This window comes from Salvelinus sp. IW2-2015, linkage group LG27 (genome assembly GCF_002910315.2).
Source record: "Salvelinus sp. IW2-2015 linkage group LG27, ASM291031v2, whole genome shotgun sequence".
NCBI classification, from domain to species: Eukaryota; Metazoa; Chordata; class Actinopteri; order Salmoniformes; family Salmonidae; genus Salvelinus; species Salvelinus sp. IW2-2015.
Window position 1 is genome coordinate 10,556,029 of NC_036867.1, and position 17,234 is coordinate 10,573,262.

Consider the following 17,234-nt stretch of genomic DNA (forward strand, 5'->3'; position numbering starts at 1 on the left):
TAGTGCACTATGCATCCTGGTCAAAAGTAGTGCACAGTGTAGGGAATAGAGTGCCATTAGGGACATGTCATTGGGGACATAACCTGGGTCTGCTGGCGGCCATTCCCAGGGTTGGTTTCCTGTCCTCTCCTTGGTGGTGGTGGTGGTTGGGTGGAAGCATAGAGATAGATAGAGGACTCTAGTGCACAAAAGCTTGTTTTATCAGCGCAATTGAGGACTTTCCCCATTTTGAAGTAGTCAACTGGGTGGGACTTTCTATGGGTTAAGGAAGGATGACATAATTCCATCCAGATCATCGGGGGGGGGGGTCAGCCAATTAGTTATACTTGTGAGAAAACATTCCCCTTTTGCAGTAAATCACCAACCTTGGCTTCATACCGTTTCAAACAACACACTCCATGTGGTAGTATGCACCCTTTCAGTTTGTTTACAATCTCATAGAAGTTGTAGAAGAAGAAAATGTACTACTTTAAAATGGAGTTGGCCCTGCCACTGCTCATAGACTCCATAATTCGACATATACAATGTTGCGTCCTCTAACTATCTCTATGGGTGGAAGAGCGAGAATGAGTAGGGAGGCTGGAACTGGGATGAAGGTCTAAACAGGAGTCAAGTAGTTTGACTGATGTCCAGACGCGTACCGCTGTTGTGTTTCACAGCTTTCCTTTCTCTCAGTCAGGCAGGCGTGTGAAACTAAGCGAGGGTCTCCGCATTTGATCGTGAATTTTGAGCGTTTATAGCGGCGAAGTTGTCAAATTGATTTTTTTTGTTTTGGTTGTTTCGTACAGTGTGCTATAAAGGGTCTTTTATTCATTGGACTGAGTGCGTTTGCACCGCAGTGAGTGAGTGAACGGAGATTCACGTCCACTTTTAAACCATGTTGCAAACTTTTTTCCGGCAACAATTGAATTAAACTTTTTAATTTCAAACGTTCTGCAGACAATATATCGCCTTCATGAATTGCGTTATCACCATGACTGATGAAAGCAAAGGAGAACACGGGAAAGGCGAAAGCGGGAAAGATTTGGAGAAACAGCTACGTCTGAGAGTGTGTGTTTTGAACGAACTTCTGAAGACTGAACGGGATTATGTCGGGACACTCGAGTTCCTTTCAGTGAGTTCATAAAGTTGTATTATTTAATGAAGTAGCCTATTTAATATCTCCCAGATATATTCGCTTGCTGCAGGAAATCTCACAGGTTCAAACAACAAACATGCCTATTTATTATGCAAGGGGCATAGGAGTCCTCCGACTCCCAAGCAGCAGAACTCATGCGGTTCACCTCAAAACCAGAGTCGTGCACTGCCTGTCAATCTCATTGATGGTGAAACTCAAACTATAATTTGTCAATCTCAGAGTAAACCACGGTTTCATTATCTAGCTCAGTTGAGGGTTTACCAGCAGAAAATCCGCATATGTCTCTTTCCTGCAGAGTTTGTAGCCTAGGCCTCTTCTCAAAGGAGATTACCTTTTCAGATTAAGTGTGAGAAATAAGGAAAGCAGCAACTGCATAAAGGAAGGCATTCTTCTCTGTGACTTTCTGAGACCAGTGTGACTGTTTAATCCTATTCTCAGATTCTTTCAATAATACAACTTTATAATCGTTTTTTGCTACTTAAAAGACAAGGCTTCCTTTATTGTAACAAGACTCCACTGAGAGATTTAGATGCAGGCCTATTATTCTGTGATTAAATCTATTCTGTGACGTATTTTTCTGATATCTAAGTGTTTACAAATAATACACAGTTAAATATGAACCTACTAGAACTATACGTTTCCCTGGGACTTTGCAAGTTTCATGCAATGTGAATGTGGCTTGAACACAGTGTCTGGGTGATCAATCGAACTTGAAAGATGATTCTATTGTGATTCTCATACCATCCACAAAAGGGGTCTGAAAACCTCCACAGCAAATACCTGGGAGTTGAGCTCTTTGCCAAAAGCTGAACCAATACACACACACACACACACACACACACACCACACACACACACAACACACACACACACACACACACACACACACACACACACAGAAACAGGTGCCAACAGAGACACAGGTGGACCTAAAATCAAAACCACCCGTACTGACACACAGCTGTTCTCCTGCACACCACTGTGTGTGTGTGTGTGTGTTTCTGGAGTGGACTCTCCTATGCTGCCTGGCATGAACGGTAATGCAGGACTTGGCTGGGCCATAAGAATGACATTCTGTCAGCTTAATGGCATTACTAAGAAAACAGCCAGGCTCAAAGGCAGGAAGGACAGAAGGCCGCTGCTGTTTAAAAATGCACACTGGGTCCTGGATGCCTGTCTATGCGTGCGAGGCAACTTGAGAAAGCTGTTAGGATATTTTATAAATGTAAATGAATTGTCTGTAGAGTTATTTATGTCTCACTTTGTTAGACAATGTTTGGCTAGACTCGTTAATGACAGCGAAGGCGGCTTAATACATAAGCAAGGTCCGGGAGTTTTTCTAAGGAGATCTGAACAGGAGAACTCTGGGCCTTTTCATAACTTGTGATTATGAATGTGTTATTAAGTCTGCATACATGTGAAGGAAGCCTTTGACCCTGTCATTTACAACCCGGGAGGTAACCACTGGTCAGACTCAGGACTGGGGCCGTATGTGTCAAGCGTCTCAGAGTAGAAAACTGATTCAGAATCAGTTTTGCATTTAAGATCACAATGAATACGATTACATGGACACTAACAGTGTAGGAGTGCCAGATCAGCACTCCTACACTGAGACACTTGATACATACGGCCCCAGATCTAGACTGTGTCTATGTATCCTGACCACCATGGCTCCCCTCCATATTACTTTCCCAAGACTTTGCTTTCCTTTCCCTGTATGGTGGTGGTGGGGGGGAGTGGGGCTGGAGGCACTGTGTTGTGTGTCATTAAGAAGGTTATTTCCCAGACCACATGTTCTGTATGTAGACATTCCTCTTCCTCTATGCCTTCTTCTCTCCCTCCTTCAATCCCTTCCTTCTTTCTCTCCCTCCCTCCATCCCTCTGCTCCACAGATGGCTCCAATGGACTGGAGAGAGGGAAGGAGAGAGGGATGGATGGATGGAGGGAGGGAGAGAAAGAGAGGGGGATGTAGGGAGGGAAGGAGAGCGAGGGATCGAGGGAGATATGTGGGGTGAAGGAGAGCGGGAGGGAGGGGAGAAGAGGGAGACGAGGAACTAGGAATGACTCTTAGCTTGATACAGAGCAATCCTTCTGGAATAGTCTCTTCCTAGAAAACATCCCACCATCATTCCATAATTGGGTTGAGATAGAATGGAATGGATAGAGGCAATGGTTATGTCCCAAATAGCATCCCATTCCCTACATAGTGCACACGTTTTGGTCAAAAGTAGCACACTAAGTAGGGAATAGGGTGCCATCTGGGAATCACAAATAGCATGGGAGTGTCCTCTCTCTGTCCTGTGTTTTTGGGAATGCAACCCCTGCCTCCGCCCCCCTATGGTGCTGTGACTGGGATTCATTCAAGGAGCTGGCTCTAAAGCACTGGCAGGAAGTCAAACATTTGTTTATTTATGTATCAGTATTATCGATAGTGATACTTCTATCTACGCTATTTTGCCAAGTAGTTATGAAATGTTTCATATATATTTCCTTTAAGCAGCCTCGCATTTGCTCAGCCAAACTACTGTAGCTCTACAGTTCAGTGGTAAACAAGTAACATTTTGCCATCTCCAAGGCCTGAATATGTTCAAGCTGAGAGGTTCATATGATGTTGATGAAAGGTAAGGCACTCTCTCTGAGACATGGGGAGGATGGGAAAGAGGGAGGGAGGGAGGGAGAAAGAGATGGGCCTACTTCTCCTCGTCTCTCTTATCGTGTGTGTGTGTGGGGGGGGGGGGGGGGGGGGGGGGATGTCATCATCTGGGGATGAAATAACAACCCTGGGGCTGGGGAGAGAGAGAGCCCTGACTGATCATTTTCATCTGATGCTCTTCATTAGAAACACACACACGTCATCCAAGCATCTGATCCTTGAGGTCCTCAACTCTGCAGTAACAGTGAACAATCCGTGTTCTCGTCACGTGGCTTTGAGAAAGAACTCAAGTTCACCAGCCGCACACCTTGTGCACTGCAGGAAATCTGAGAGGAACTTTCTCACGAAGGGTCTGATATTATCTGGATTATCTATGTCTAACATCCAAATATCCATCTCTTACTCAACACAGGCCAGGGGTTATGCGCCCTGGTCAAAAGTAGCTGACTATAGGGAACAGGCTTCCATTTGGGAAACACAGGCAGACAGTTTCAGACTCTGGTGCAAGAGGGCATGTGTGACTGTTTTGGGGGTTGCGGTCCGACTCCGGAGGGATGAGCCAGGAGAATCTGCCAGGGGGGAAAGGGGTATAAGGGGGCAAAGGGGAAGACATTACCAGGAGGGTGCAGGGGGGAAAAGGGGGTTAGGTTAGTGACGTGGATGCCTAGGCTTGGTGCCTGTTCTTGTAAACCATATTTCCTGGTAGAGGCAGGAATTCCTGAGAGGTTAGGAATTGCAGGGGAACAATGAAAACACCGTCCGGCCAGTAGCTAGCTGCCTGCTGGAGTTCAGCTCAGAGGAAACTAAAGGCTTCTCGCTTCTGCATCCCAAATGGCACCCTATCCCCTACATAGTGCACTACTTTTAACCAGAGCCCTATATGGGGGGATAGGGTGCCATTTGGGACTCGCTCACTGCCTAACTACTGAACCCTAACACAACCTGCCTGGCTTCACAATACAATAAACCACAGTACACTACCTACAGCTGGGGCCTGGGGCAGTGGAAAACAACATGGGAGACTTTTTAATGTTGTCCCCCGGTCCTCTTTAGAGAGGTTTCTCAAATGACCAAGGCCCACAGGGAATAGGGCGCCATTAGTGGCACAGCCCATGTTTATTCTGGACAACTGAGGGACAAGAAAATGACATGGTCTTTCAAAAAATGTCTGGTTGAAGGAAACAAGGGATGGATGAAAAGGTAAACTGAGTGTAAACTAAACTCTCCTGGTAATTGCGTCCCGTGCTTCTCCTCTTGTGGCAGGTGTTTTTGTGTTACTGGGTACTCTGGAGGCCTGGCTGTGACTGTGGCATTGTTGACAGTTTTGGTTTTGAGCGAAGGGGACAATGAAACCCACTCCGTTGCATGATAAGCACTTCAGTGAGAGGGTGTCGTGAGGGAGAGAAGGGAAGCTTTTTATGTGAGACTTGTAGGACTGCGTCTCAAATGGCACCCTATGCCCTTTATAATGCACTTCTGACCATGGCCCATAGGGCTCTGCAGAGAATAGGGTGCCATTTAGGACGCAGACAAAGAAGCAACTCTCTGTGTAATATATTCCCTTAGGCTCTGCTGTATTAGTGGTCCCACTGCAACCCTCCTCCCTCCTTTCCTCTCCCCTTGTCGCTGCGACAGCTTGTGGAACCGTAAAGAACCATAAATTGACCACCTAAATGTAATGTTTTTAAAACCTTGATAATCCCACTCGTAAAACGAGATTTAACGTGAAACTAAATGTGACTCTATAAACTCTGACTGGATCACTTTTCCATGCAGGCTTTTCAATAATTCATCTCTCTATCAACGTCTTTATTTTAGCTCTGTGTATATTTGGTCATCCGCGGAGTACATTTCCCTGCAGTGAAAAACCATAAAGCTGGCAAACCTGTGGTAGTTTGATATTAATTAAAGCTTGTAAATCTGAATGTTTTTGAGCTGAGACGGGAAATCAGGGCTGGTGAGGAAAACACAGACTCGGATCTCTCTCTCACTCACAATCTGTGTTGGGTTTGTTTACCGGGCTGTCAGGCTGGTGATCTTGTTTTTGTGTGTCACACATGACCAGTGGTGAGCACGTTGTGTGTGTGTGTGTGTGTGTGTGTGTGTGTGTGTGTGTGTGTGTGTGTGTGTGTGTGTGTGTGTGTGTGTGTGTGTGTGTGTGTTTGGATGGGGGCTCCATATCCTCTGGACGGACATCCAGTGACCCCAGGGTCGCGACCTCTTGTTCTCCTCTCCTTCCTGTCGGTTAATCTGAAGACTTCACTAAGTTCCTCCCCTGTTCCCCCTCCTGACCCACCAGCCCCCTGGTGTTCTGGAAACGGCAACAGACGATGTTGATATACAGTGTGTCCCTACTCAATCAAAACGCATGCATGCACTCGGATAAAAACATACGCACACGCTAACGTGTGCTACTGCTCAGATAGTAAAACACGCTAACGTGTGCTACTGCTCAGATAGGAAAACACGCTAACGTGTGCTACTGCTCAGATAGGAAAACACGCTAACGTGTGCCTAAGCTCAATAGGAAAACACGCAACGTGTGCTGACTGCTCAGATAGGAAAAACACGCTAACGTGTGTACTGCTCAGATAGGAAAACACGCTAACGTGCTGCTACTCTCAGATAGGAAAACGACGCTAACGGTCACGCTCAGATAGGGAAAACACGCTTAACGTGTGCTATGCTCAGATAGGAAAACACATGCAACGTGTGCTACTGCTAGATAGGAAAACACGCTAATCGTGTGCTACTGCTCAGATAGGAACAGCAACGTGCTACCCCCAGAAACACTAACGTGTGCTACTGCTCAGATGGAAAACACGCAACGTCGTTGCTACTGCTTCAGATAGGAAACACGCTAACGTTGCTCTGCCTCAGATAGGAAAACACCTAACGTGTTGCTACTGCTCAGATAGAAAAAAACACTCACGCGCTCGTGCATAGTGCAGAGGAACGGATCCAGTCCTGTTTATTACCCATAGGGCACACTGACTACACAGTCACGTAGCGGCCTTCATCACCCAGCCCTACGACCTGACCCCCGTACCCCTCTCACCTCCTCACCCCCTGCCCCTCTCACTTCCTCACCCCTGCCCTTCTTCACTCCTCACCCCCTGCCCCTCTTTGATGAAAACCTCTAATTCCCCTGCTGCTCACCCATACCTCCCCCCCACTCACCTAATAGGTATCACTCTCCACTCCGTTCTCTCCCCCTGTCGTCTCTTCCCCTCTCCTGCTTCACCTAATGGACCCTCTCATCTGTAACCCTCTCACCCCTTTACTCTCACTGCCGACCAAACCATAGCTAATGGATCTCTCTTCTCTCTCTTCTCTCCACCCCGCCGTCCACAGGCAACACCGGCTGCATATGTTCCATGCCATTATTTTTTCATCCCAAATGGGCACCCTATCCCCTATATAGTGCACTACTTTTGACTAGGGGCCCCATAGGTCAAGTCACTACATAGAGTGAAAAGGGTTGCCATTTGGGACAAAAACCTTGTGGACAAAGAGAGTTGTATTTTTCCAGTGCTACTTGCAGCATCGATTAAGATCTTCTATCTCTCTATATCAGCAGGCCTGCACCACACAACACCACACACACACACACACACACACACACACACACACACACCACACACACACACACACACCACACACACACACACACACCACACCAACACACACACAACACACACCACACACACACACACACACACACCACACACAGCACACACACACCACACACACACAGGGCTGGTTCTTTTCCAGAAGATTTGTTCTCATGGAGGGGGATTTTTTTTACCCTCCCTCCCTCCCTCCCTCCCTCTATCCCTTTATCTTATTCTATCTTATCCTCAGCTCTGCCCAGAGCCTCTTCTCCCAAGGTTTAGAGCAGGCTTGTTACACACACTGTGTGTCTTTATCTGAGTGTGTGTGTGCACAGAGATTGTGAGAGAAAGAATAGATGTTTTTTCTCCTGTCCTCTCTTTTTTATTCTATTGGGTCAGTGTCTCCAGTGTGTGAAAACAGCGAAAACATTGTGTGGTTCTTTTCTTTCTGTCCGTCCTCCTTCTGAGGCCTCTGAAGAGTTGCAGCAGGTATCTCTGTCTGCATTCTAATCTCACACCAACCGATGAACCGACCAACCAACCAAGGCATAAATAGACTGGTTTCATCGTACCTCTACTGGTTCAGGAGCATGTAATCACCACCCAAGTTTATTTTCCATAGTTGTTGTGTGTGTAGTTGGAGTGTTTCCAAGTCTGTTGTGTGTATTCCTGTCCGATTGTTTGTTTGTGTGTGCGCGTGTGTGTGTGTGCGCATGCAAACTAGGGATGGGCACGGTTAATCGAATATCCGAACAAACGTTAATATTCAAATTACCTGAGTGAATGTTCATTTTTGAAAAAATGTTGTAGGCCTATTTTAACAATGAAAAAGCTTTGTTAAATTACATTATCCGTGAAACATTTTGACCTGCAAGGATATACCATTTGAAATTCAAATTTTAATAAACCAACTTTTGAATGTAGTTTTTATAACGGTGCATTGAGCTAACATACTGCTGGGTATTTAGCCCTCCAGGAAGTCCTATTTCCCCCACTTCAAATAGCAATCACAGACACTCACCTAATGGAGTTTCCATAATACCCGACACAGAACAATGCAAAACACTCACCAGAAAATCTTTTTTGTAACAGAATCAGTTCTATCATTGCGAAAATCAGACTTCTCTTTCGTTGTTGCTGTTAGCCAAACTACCGAAGAAAAGCAGCATGTCTGCTGTTTACCTCTGCAATGTGCATTTGAGTCATTCTGATTGGTCGTGAGTTAATAGCTAAATGTTAGTTTGTTTTTCTTTTTTTCCGACTATCTGGATATCCCCAAAAAATGCATATTAAAATAATTTCAAACGCCCATCCCTAGTGCACGTGTGTGTGTGTGTGTTTGGAACCTGAGCGCTAGACTAAATTTGTCTCTGTTGGCAGAGCTGAATGATTGCAGGGATTAACTATCTGGTAGAGCAGAGCACTGGAGTGGAGACTTCACTAGGTGCACCTCTACATCCCTTATCAATTAAAATGTTGCAAAGGGCTAATTAAGTAAATACCTATCTCTTTTTCCCATGTGGCTTGGGGATTTACCTTCTGACTTTTCAGTGAGGTTTTATTCATTAGCTCTTAGAGAATGAGAGACTTACATTTTTTTCACAAATTAAGATTTTATTTAATTGAACTATTATGATATAGTGATATTGGATCATTCTCCTGTATCATGCTTAATTACACCAAAATAAAATACACTTAGCGACAGAATATGGAGAATGAACAGAGTGCATCTTCAAGACCCAAAATGTATTAAATGCGTAAACGGAAAAATGAAGACCTTTGGAAAAAAATGTAGACATATACATCAGAGAAAAGCTAACCCTCAAAATAATTTGGGATGCTTTTAAGGTGTACATCAGGGGAATGATAATCTCATACTCTGCAAGAGTTAAATCTGAGTTAATCTGAGTTTACAAGGTAAAGAAGAAAATACATTTTTGGAACTTAAGCAGGAATATGATCTTTTACTTTTGAAGAGAGCCAACAACTACAGGTTAGACTCAAATAAAGCATGCTATTTATTTTATGGTAAATAAACCTGGTAAACACCTATGAGGCCTCAAAAAAGAATACAGTTGAAGTCGGAAGTTTACATACCACGTAGCCAAATACATTTAAACTCAGTTTTTCACAATTCCTGACATTTAATCCTTGTAAAAATTCCCTGTCTTAGGTCAGTTAGGATCACCACTTTATTTTAAGAATGTAAAATGTCAGAATAATAGTGGAGAGAATGATTTATTTCAGCTGTTATTTCTTTCATCAGATTCCCAGTGGGTCAGAAGTTTACATACACTCAATTAGTATTTGAGAGCATTGCCTTTCAATTGTTTAACTTGGGTCAAACGTTTCAGGGAAGCTTTCATAAGCTTCCCACAATAAGTTGGGTGAATTTTGGCCCATTCCTCCAGACAGAGCTGGTGTAACTGAGTCAGGTTTGTAGGCCTCCTTGCTCACACACGCTTTTTAAATTCTGCCCACAAATTCTCTACAGGATTGAGGTCAGGGCTTTGTGATGGCCACTCCAATACCATGACTTTGTTGTCCTTAAGCCATTTTGCCACATCTTTGGAAGTATGCTTGGGGTCATTGTCCATTTGGAAGAACCATTTGCGACCAAGCTTTAACTTCCTGACTGATGTCRTGAGATGTTGCTTCAATATATCCACATAATTTTCCTGCCTCATGATGCCATCTATTTTGTGAAGTGCACCAGTCCCTCCTGCAGCAAAGCACCCCCACAACATGATGCTTCCACCCCCATGCTTCGCGGTTGGGATGGTGTTCTTCGGTTTGCAAGCCTCCCCCTTGTTCCTCCAAACATAACGATGGTCATTATGGCCAAACAGTTCTATTTTTGTTTTATCAGACCAGAGGACATTTCTCCAAAAAGTACGATCTTTGTCCCCATGTGCAGTTACAAACCGTAGTCTGGCTTTTTTATGGCGGTTTTGGAGTAGTGGCCTCTTCCTTGCTGAGCGGCCTTTCAGGTTATGTCGATATAGGACTCGTTTTACTGTGAATATAGATACTTTTGTACCTGTTTCCTCCAGCATCTTCACAGGGTCCTTTGCTGTTGTTCTGGGATTGATTTGCACTTTTCGCACCAAAGTACGTTCATCTCTAGGAGACAGAACGTGTCTCCTTCCTGAGCGGTGTAACGGCTGCGTGGTCCCATGGTGTTTATACTTTCGTACTATTGTTTGTACAGATGTACGTGGTACCGTCAGACATTTGGAAATGGCTCCCAAGGATGAACCAGACTTTTTTTTCTGAGGTCTTGGCTGATTTCTTTTGATTTTCCCATGATGTCAAGCAAAGAGGCACTGAGTTTGAAGGTAGGCCTTGAAATACATCCACAGGCACACCTCCAATTGACTCAAATGATGTCAATTAGCCTATCAGAAGCTTCTAAAGCCATAACATCATTTTCTGGAATTTGCCAAGCTGTTTAAAGGCACAGTCAACTTAGTGTATGTAAACTTCTGACCCACTTGAATTGTGATACAGTGAATTGTAAGTGAAATAATCTGTCTGTAAACAATTGTTGGGAAAATGACTTGTGTCATGCACAAAGTAGATGTTCTAACCGACTTGCCACAACTATACTTTGTTAACAACAAATTTGTGGAGTGGTTGAAAAACGTGTTTTAATGACTCTAACCTAAGTGTATGTAAACTTCCGACTTCAACTGTACATGCCAAACCAGTTATAATTATTTTCGCTAAATAGCAATTTTAATAGCTTCTATGGAAATGTATATAAATCAGAATTAAATAACAGTTTGACTGATGCTACATCTTTCTTTCTTCAGGGTTATTACATCTAGAAAAGATTTAGACGAGAAAGAGCAGGCAGGCCAGCGCGAGGGAGAGAGGAGTGGCAGGCAGAACCGTGCCCATATGTCATAGTAATCTGCATCTCATAATGCCTTAATTGTCTTGCATGCCTCACATATTCTTCCTCTCCGGTTTTATTTAAATTACACAACTTTCCCCAGGCCTTCATAGCCATATAGTCTAGTTAGGCATTAACACAGAAAATAATGTTTTATCATAACTGCACTGTGAATTAAAAAAAAATGTGACTCCTTTTTGTGATATCCAATTGCGATCCAATTACGATCTTGTCTCATCGCTGCAACTCCCTAACGGGCTCAGGAGACGCGAAGGTCGACTCATGCGTCCTCCGTAACATGACCTGCCTAACTGCTCTTCTTAACACCCGTTCGCTTAACCCATAAGCCAGCTGCACCAATGTGTCGGAGGAAACACTGTTTAACTGACGACTGAAGTCAGCCTGCAGGCGCCCGGCCCACCATAAGGAGTCACTAGAGTGCAATGAGCCAAGTAAAGCGCCCCTGGCCAAACTCTCAAACCCGGACGACGCAGGGCCAATTGTGCGCCGCCCTATGGGACTCCCGGTCACGGCCGGTTGTGACACATTCTTGGATCGAACCCGGGTCTGTAGTGACGCCTCAAGCACTGCGATTTAGTGCCTTAGACTGCTGCACCACCCGGGAGGCCCTGCACTGTGGTTTTAATTATGTGGGGGAAAAAACATTGTTTTTAGGATTTTTCTTAACGTTAAGGATCCCAACTTGGTTTAAACGTTCACACCCCTATTACAAACAAATACAAGAACATGTTTTAGTATAATACAATATGCTACAAAACAAGATGTAGATTTATAAATAATGGCTGTTAATGCCCGAAAAGGCTTTCAACCGTCGTGAATGGCCTTTTCTATTCAAAACATTGGAAGCCTTCAACTATCCAGCTCAAATAATACATTTAATAAAAATAGTATTTACATATTCTAAAGTAAAAATATACAACATATATACAAAAATAATGCATTATCTGATGAAATTGCTTTAGAAAGGGGTACAAGACATGGATGTCCTGTCTCCCTCCTGTTTGCACTGGTAATTGAACCGCTTGCAGAAAGAATTAGACAGGACCCAAACATAACAGTTATCAGTATGGGTAAACATAAATATAAACTAAACTTATTTGCAGATGATCTCCTGATTATACCTCACTAATATTGAGAAAACAATGCCTACCTTGTAAAATTAATGTAGATGGCAATGGCAATAAGAAAAAGAATAACTCATGATCTACAGCAATCCTTTAAGTGGACCAATGTTAAATACTTAGGATGCTTATACAGTGTTTTCGGGAAAGTTTTCAGACACCTAGACTTTTTTCCACATTTTGTTACGTTACAACCTTATTCTAAAATGGATCCCAAAAATGTCCCTCATCAATCTACACACAGGTGTACCCCACACAGGTGTACCCCACCGAAGACATTCTTTAATAAAGTATACTCAGCCATAAGACAATCATAGAATATAAAGGAACGTTTTTCATGTCCCAAAGTCTGAGGCTGGTTTTAACCTTTTATTTCTTTTATTTAACCAGTTGATAACGAGTTCTCATTTACAACTGTGACGTGGCCAAGATAAAGCAAAGCAGTGTGACAAAAACAACACAGAGTTACACATAAACAAACGTACGGTCAATAACACAATAGAAACATCTATATACAGTGTGTACAAATGTAGAAGATTAGGGAGGTAAGGCAATAAATAGGCCATAAAGGCGAAATAATAACAATTTAGCATTAACACTGGAGTGATAGATGTGCAAGTCGAGATACTGGGGTGCAAAAGAGCAAGAAGATAAATAACAATATGGGGATGAACCTTCCAACCTTGGAATTGTATTAACACGCCACCCAAGGCTTTTACTGTTGTTAACAGTGGGTACAGTACATATTGAAGATGAACATGCTCATCCCCAGAATCTTTTCATGTGTCTGTTTTCAAAGAATAAAGCTAAGAACATGAACTTCATAGTTAAGAACACTATAACATGGAAGAAAATTAAATGTATTCTACACGAACCAATATCACTTCCTAAAAACACAACTCTATGAAACAATCCTTGGATAGCTTTTCACAATTCACAGATAAATTGGCCCACATAGAAAACTAAAGGCATAGAAACCATAAATGACTTGGTAACAGGAAATACAATTATATCCATGACAGAATTAAAAAGCCATTTTGGACTAACCAATATAGACATTTTCAAAGACATTTTGCAACTTAAAAGTTTTATAACACAAAATGTTGATCTGAAATCTTTTGGGCATCAGGGCAATGTTGAGGGATTTCTATTTGACACAGAAAAGGATACTCGTATGATTGGTAAGTTTTCTATAAATCCTTGCAGAAAGCACATCCAACTGACAATCTCTTAGAAAAAAAGGAACTATTGGAACCAAGACCAAAAAATAACGGATATTGGCAAGAGGTGTAGGGAATGTTGAAACTTTAACAAAATGACAATTAACAAAAATGTATGCTTAAATCCAGTTGAAACTAATGTACATACTTTATTATAGAAGAGACACAATTCACATATTCTACAGGCCAATGGCAGAGTCATGTCTTAAGTGTAAAACTAACAGTGACTCAGTGATTTATGCCTTCTGGGAGTGATATGAAGTCCGAAAGTAATGGGCAGAGTTAGAAAGTTGGCCTTCAGAAGTTTTACAATATCAATTGACTTTTAATCCGTCTGTCTACATATTTCAAGACATGTTATATGAGGGTGCGGTGAGATACCCGGTGGGTTCGACCGTACTTTTCTTGTCAATCATTTTGAAAACTTTTGCTTAAAAACTGGAAATCAAGTGAATGTCCATCATTGGGACGGTGGAAGAGTCAAATTCATTATTATTTGAATATTGAAAGCGTGTGGGCGACAGAGAAGGGCAGAGTGGCGCAGTTTGAGATCATGTGGAATAGAGTCTTGCAAGCCGTGGAGATTGAGGCGGTGGGAGCATGTGGGTCTGGGCAGGGGTGATTTCGTTGATGTTTGTGTGCGCCTGTCTTTTGTCTGTGAATGTTTTGGGGGAAAAAAACATTTAAAAAATGGTCATTGATTCAAAGCTGCAGACATTGATAATGAAGACATGGCTTAGATTTATGGCTTAGATTAACTACACTCATCCAAGCAAAAAGAAGACCCTATATCTTCAGTCATATACAGTCTAAAGAAGACTATATATTCAGTCATATACAGTCTAAAGAAGACTATATATTCAGTCATATACAGTCTAAAGAAGACTATATATTCAGTCATATACAGTCTAAAGAAGACTATATATTCAGTCATATACAGTCTAAAGAAGACTATATATTCAGTCATATACAGTCTAAAGAAGACTATATATTCAGTCATATACAGTCTAAAGAAGACTATATATTCAGTCATATACAGTCTAAAGAAGACCCTATATATTTTGCCTCTGGGTCTGGGAATCTTCCCCCTCCCCTCTTGTGAATGTAAGCGGTGGTAGATTGGCGATTTTAACTTGTGATTTTGAGTCATGTAGGCGTAAATGATAACCAATGCATGATGCTGTGGTGTGTGGTGTTTGCATGGAATATTTTGCCTCCCCTTGTGTGAATGTAAGCAGCCTCAGTGGTAAGTCTTTCTGGAGTGTCAGAGTGAGTTCCTCTGCTTTTGTCTCTGTGTGGTCATGCAGCCAGACCAGCCTCTCCCCAAGCAGGATCTCCTTCCTTCCTTCCTGGCCCTCCCCTTCTTTACATTGTGCTACGGGTTTCCTGTCACACACACACACACACACACACACACACACACACACACACACACACACACACACAACACACACACACACTACCTAATCTACCCACACACACACACACAGCACTGTGTGCCAAATACCGATCACACACAGGCAATGTGCAAGGACTCCAGCAATCTCATACACCACACCACATACACTGCACACACACACCACATCCTATGGAAACACACAGCCTCTTTGAGATGCTTCTTGCATCTCTAAATATATATTATATATATATATATATATCATATATGTATGTGTGTGTGTGTGTGTGTTGTGTGTGTGTGTGTGTGTGTTGTGTGTGTGTGTGTGTGTGTGTGTGTGTGTGTGTGTGTGTGTGTGTGTGTGTGTGTGTGCGTGCGTGCGTGCGTGCGTGCGTGCGTGCGTGCGTGCGTGTCTGTCTAGGGGCTCATCTTGTACTTGACGGTGAGTCTTTGTAGAGAAGCGGGCATCTTTTGGTTCTGCTCTGCCAGCTGCCCACCCAGTCCATGGGCCCTCTACGGTTGACTTGGTGTCAGAGTCAACCTCTCCCCAGAGGAAACTTGTGAATCTGGCATCATCCGCCCTTACAAAGGGCTCCAATGTCTAGGCTGGCATGCTGGCACGCTTCTCTGTGGGCATGGGGTACTACCCCCTAGACCCATCTGTTGAAATACATGGCAGAGTCATCTGCAATGCCAGCCTAGCAACATCATAGTGCCCTCGAAGATCATCACTAAGCTAAGGACCCTGGGACTGAACACCTGGATGCTGGACTTCCTGACGGGCCACCCCCAGTTGGTGAGGGTAGGCAACAACACATCCGCCACGCTGACCCTCAACACAGTGGCCCATCAGCAGTGTGTGCTTAGTCTCCTCCTGTACTCCCTGTTCACCCAGGACTGCATGGCCGTGCACGACTCCAACACCATCAAGTTTGCCAAGGACACGACAGTGGTAGGCCTGATCATGACGACGATGAGACAGCCTATAGGGAGGAGTTCAGAGACCTGACAGTGTGGTGCCAGGACAACAACCTCTCCCTCAACGTCAGTAAGACAGAGGATCTGATCGTGGACTACAGGAAATGGAGGGCCGAGTACGCCCCCATTCACATCGACTGGGCTGCAGTTAGCGGGTCGAGAGCTTCAAGTTCCTCGGTGTCTACGTCACGAAGGATCTATCATGGTCCATACACCCCAACGCAGTCGTGAAGAGGGCACGACCATGCCTCTTCCCTCTCAGAAGGCTGAAAAGATTTGGCACGGGCCCTCATATCCTCAAAGTTCTACAGCTGCACCAACGAGAGCATCTTGACTGGCTGCATCACCACTTGGTATGGCAACTGCTTGGCATCTGACCGCAAGGCGCTACAGAGGGTTGTGTGTAGTACCCAGTACATCACTGGGGCCGAGCTCCCTGCCATCCAGGACCTCTATAGCAGGCGGTGTCAGAGGAAAGCCCCAAAAATTGTCAAAGACTAGCCACCCGAGCCACAGACTGTTCTCTCTGCTATCGCACAGCAAGCGGTACCAACGCATCAAGTCTGGAACCAACAGGACCATGAACATCTTCTACCTCCAAGCCATACGACTTCTAAACAATACCGCGAAATAGCTAATCAAATGGCTACCCGGACTACCTGCAATGACTCTTTTTTGAACTGACTCTCTTGCACTGACTCTATGCACACACGCTGGACTCTAACCACACACTCACACATACTTACACTGACACCCCAACACACACATAAACACACACACAAACACATAACGTGTACGTATGGTATGTATGTGTGTGTGTTGTGTGTGTGTGTGTGTGTGTTGTGTGTGTGTGTGGTGTGGTGTGTTCTTTGTGTTGTTGGTGATTTTGGCTGTGGTGGTGTGTGTGTGTGTTGTTGTGTGTGGTGGTGTGTGTGTGTGGTGTGTGTGTGTGTGTGTGTGGTGGTGTTCGTGGTGCGCAGTATGCAGTGTGTTGTAGCCCACGAGATCGAAGATTGGCGGGGTTGATTATTGATGGGTTGAGTGAAGTTGGCGTGTGTTTGTGTGTGTGTTTATGTGTGTGTTGGGGTGTCAGTGTAAGCTAGTGTTGTGAGTGTGGTGGTGGTTATGCCCAGAGCGGTCCAAGACGTTTAGTGTGTGCCATAGGAGTGCAGTGCAAAAAGAGAGTCATTCACAAG

At 43.9% G+C, this 17,234-nt stretch overlaps 1 protein-coding gene across 1 annotated transcript in view; it reads left to right on the forward strand.

The window, feature by feature from the left end:
* Positions 1 to 603: 603 nt before the first annotated feature.
* prex2 (phosphatidylinositol-3,4,5-trisphosphate-dependent Rac exchange factor 2) overlaps positions 604 to 17,234 on the forward strand; it is a 220,312-nt gene continuing 203,681 nt past the window's right edge. Inside the window, 1 exon segment of the mRNA XM_070435678.1 lies at positions 604 to 1,114. Coding sequence (XP_070291779.1) covers positions 956 to 1,114 — 159 coding nt within the window. The 5' untranslated portion in view covers positions 604 to 955.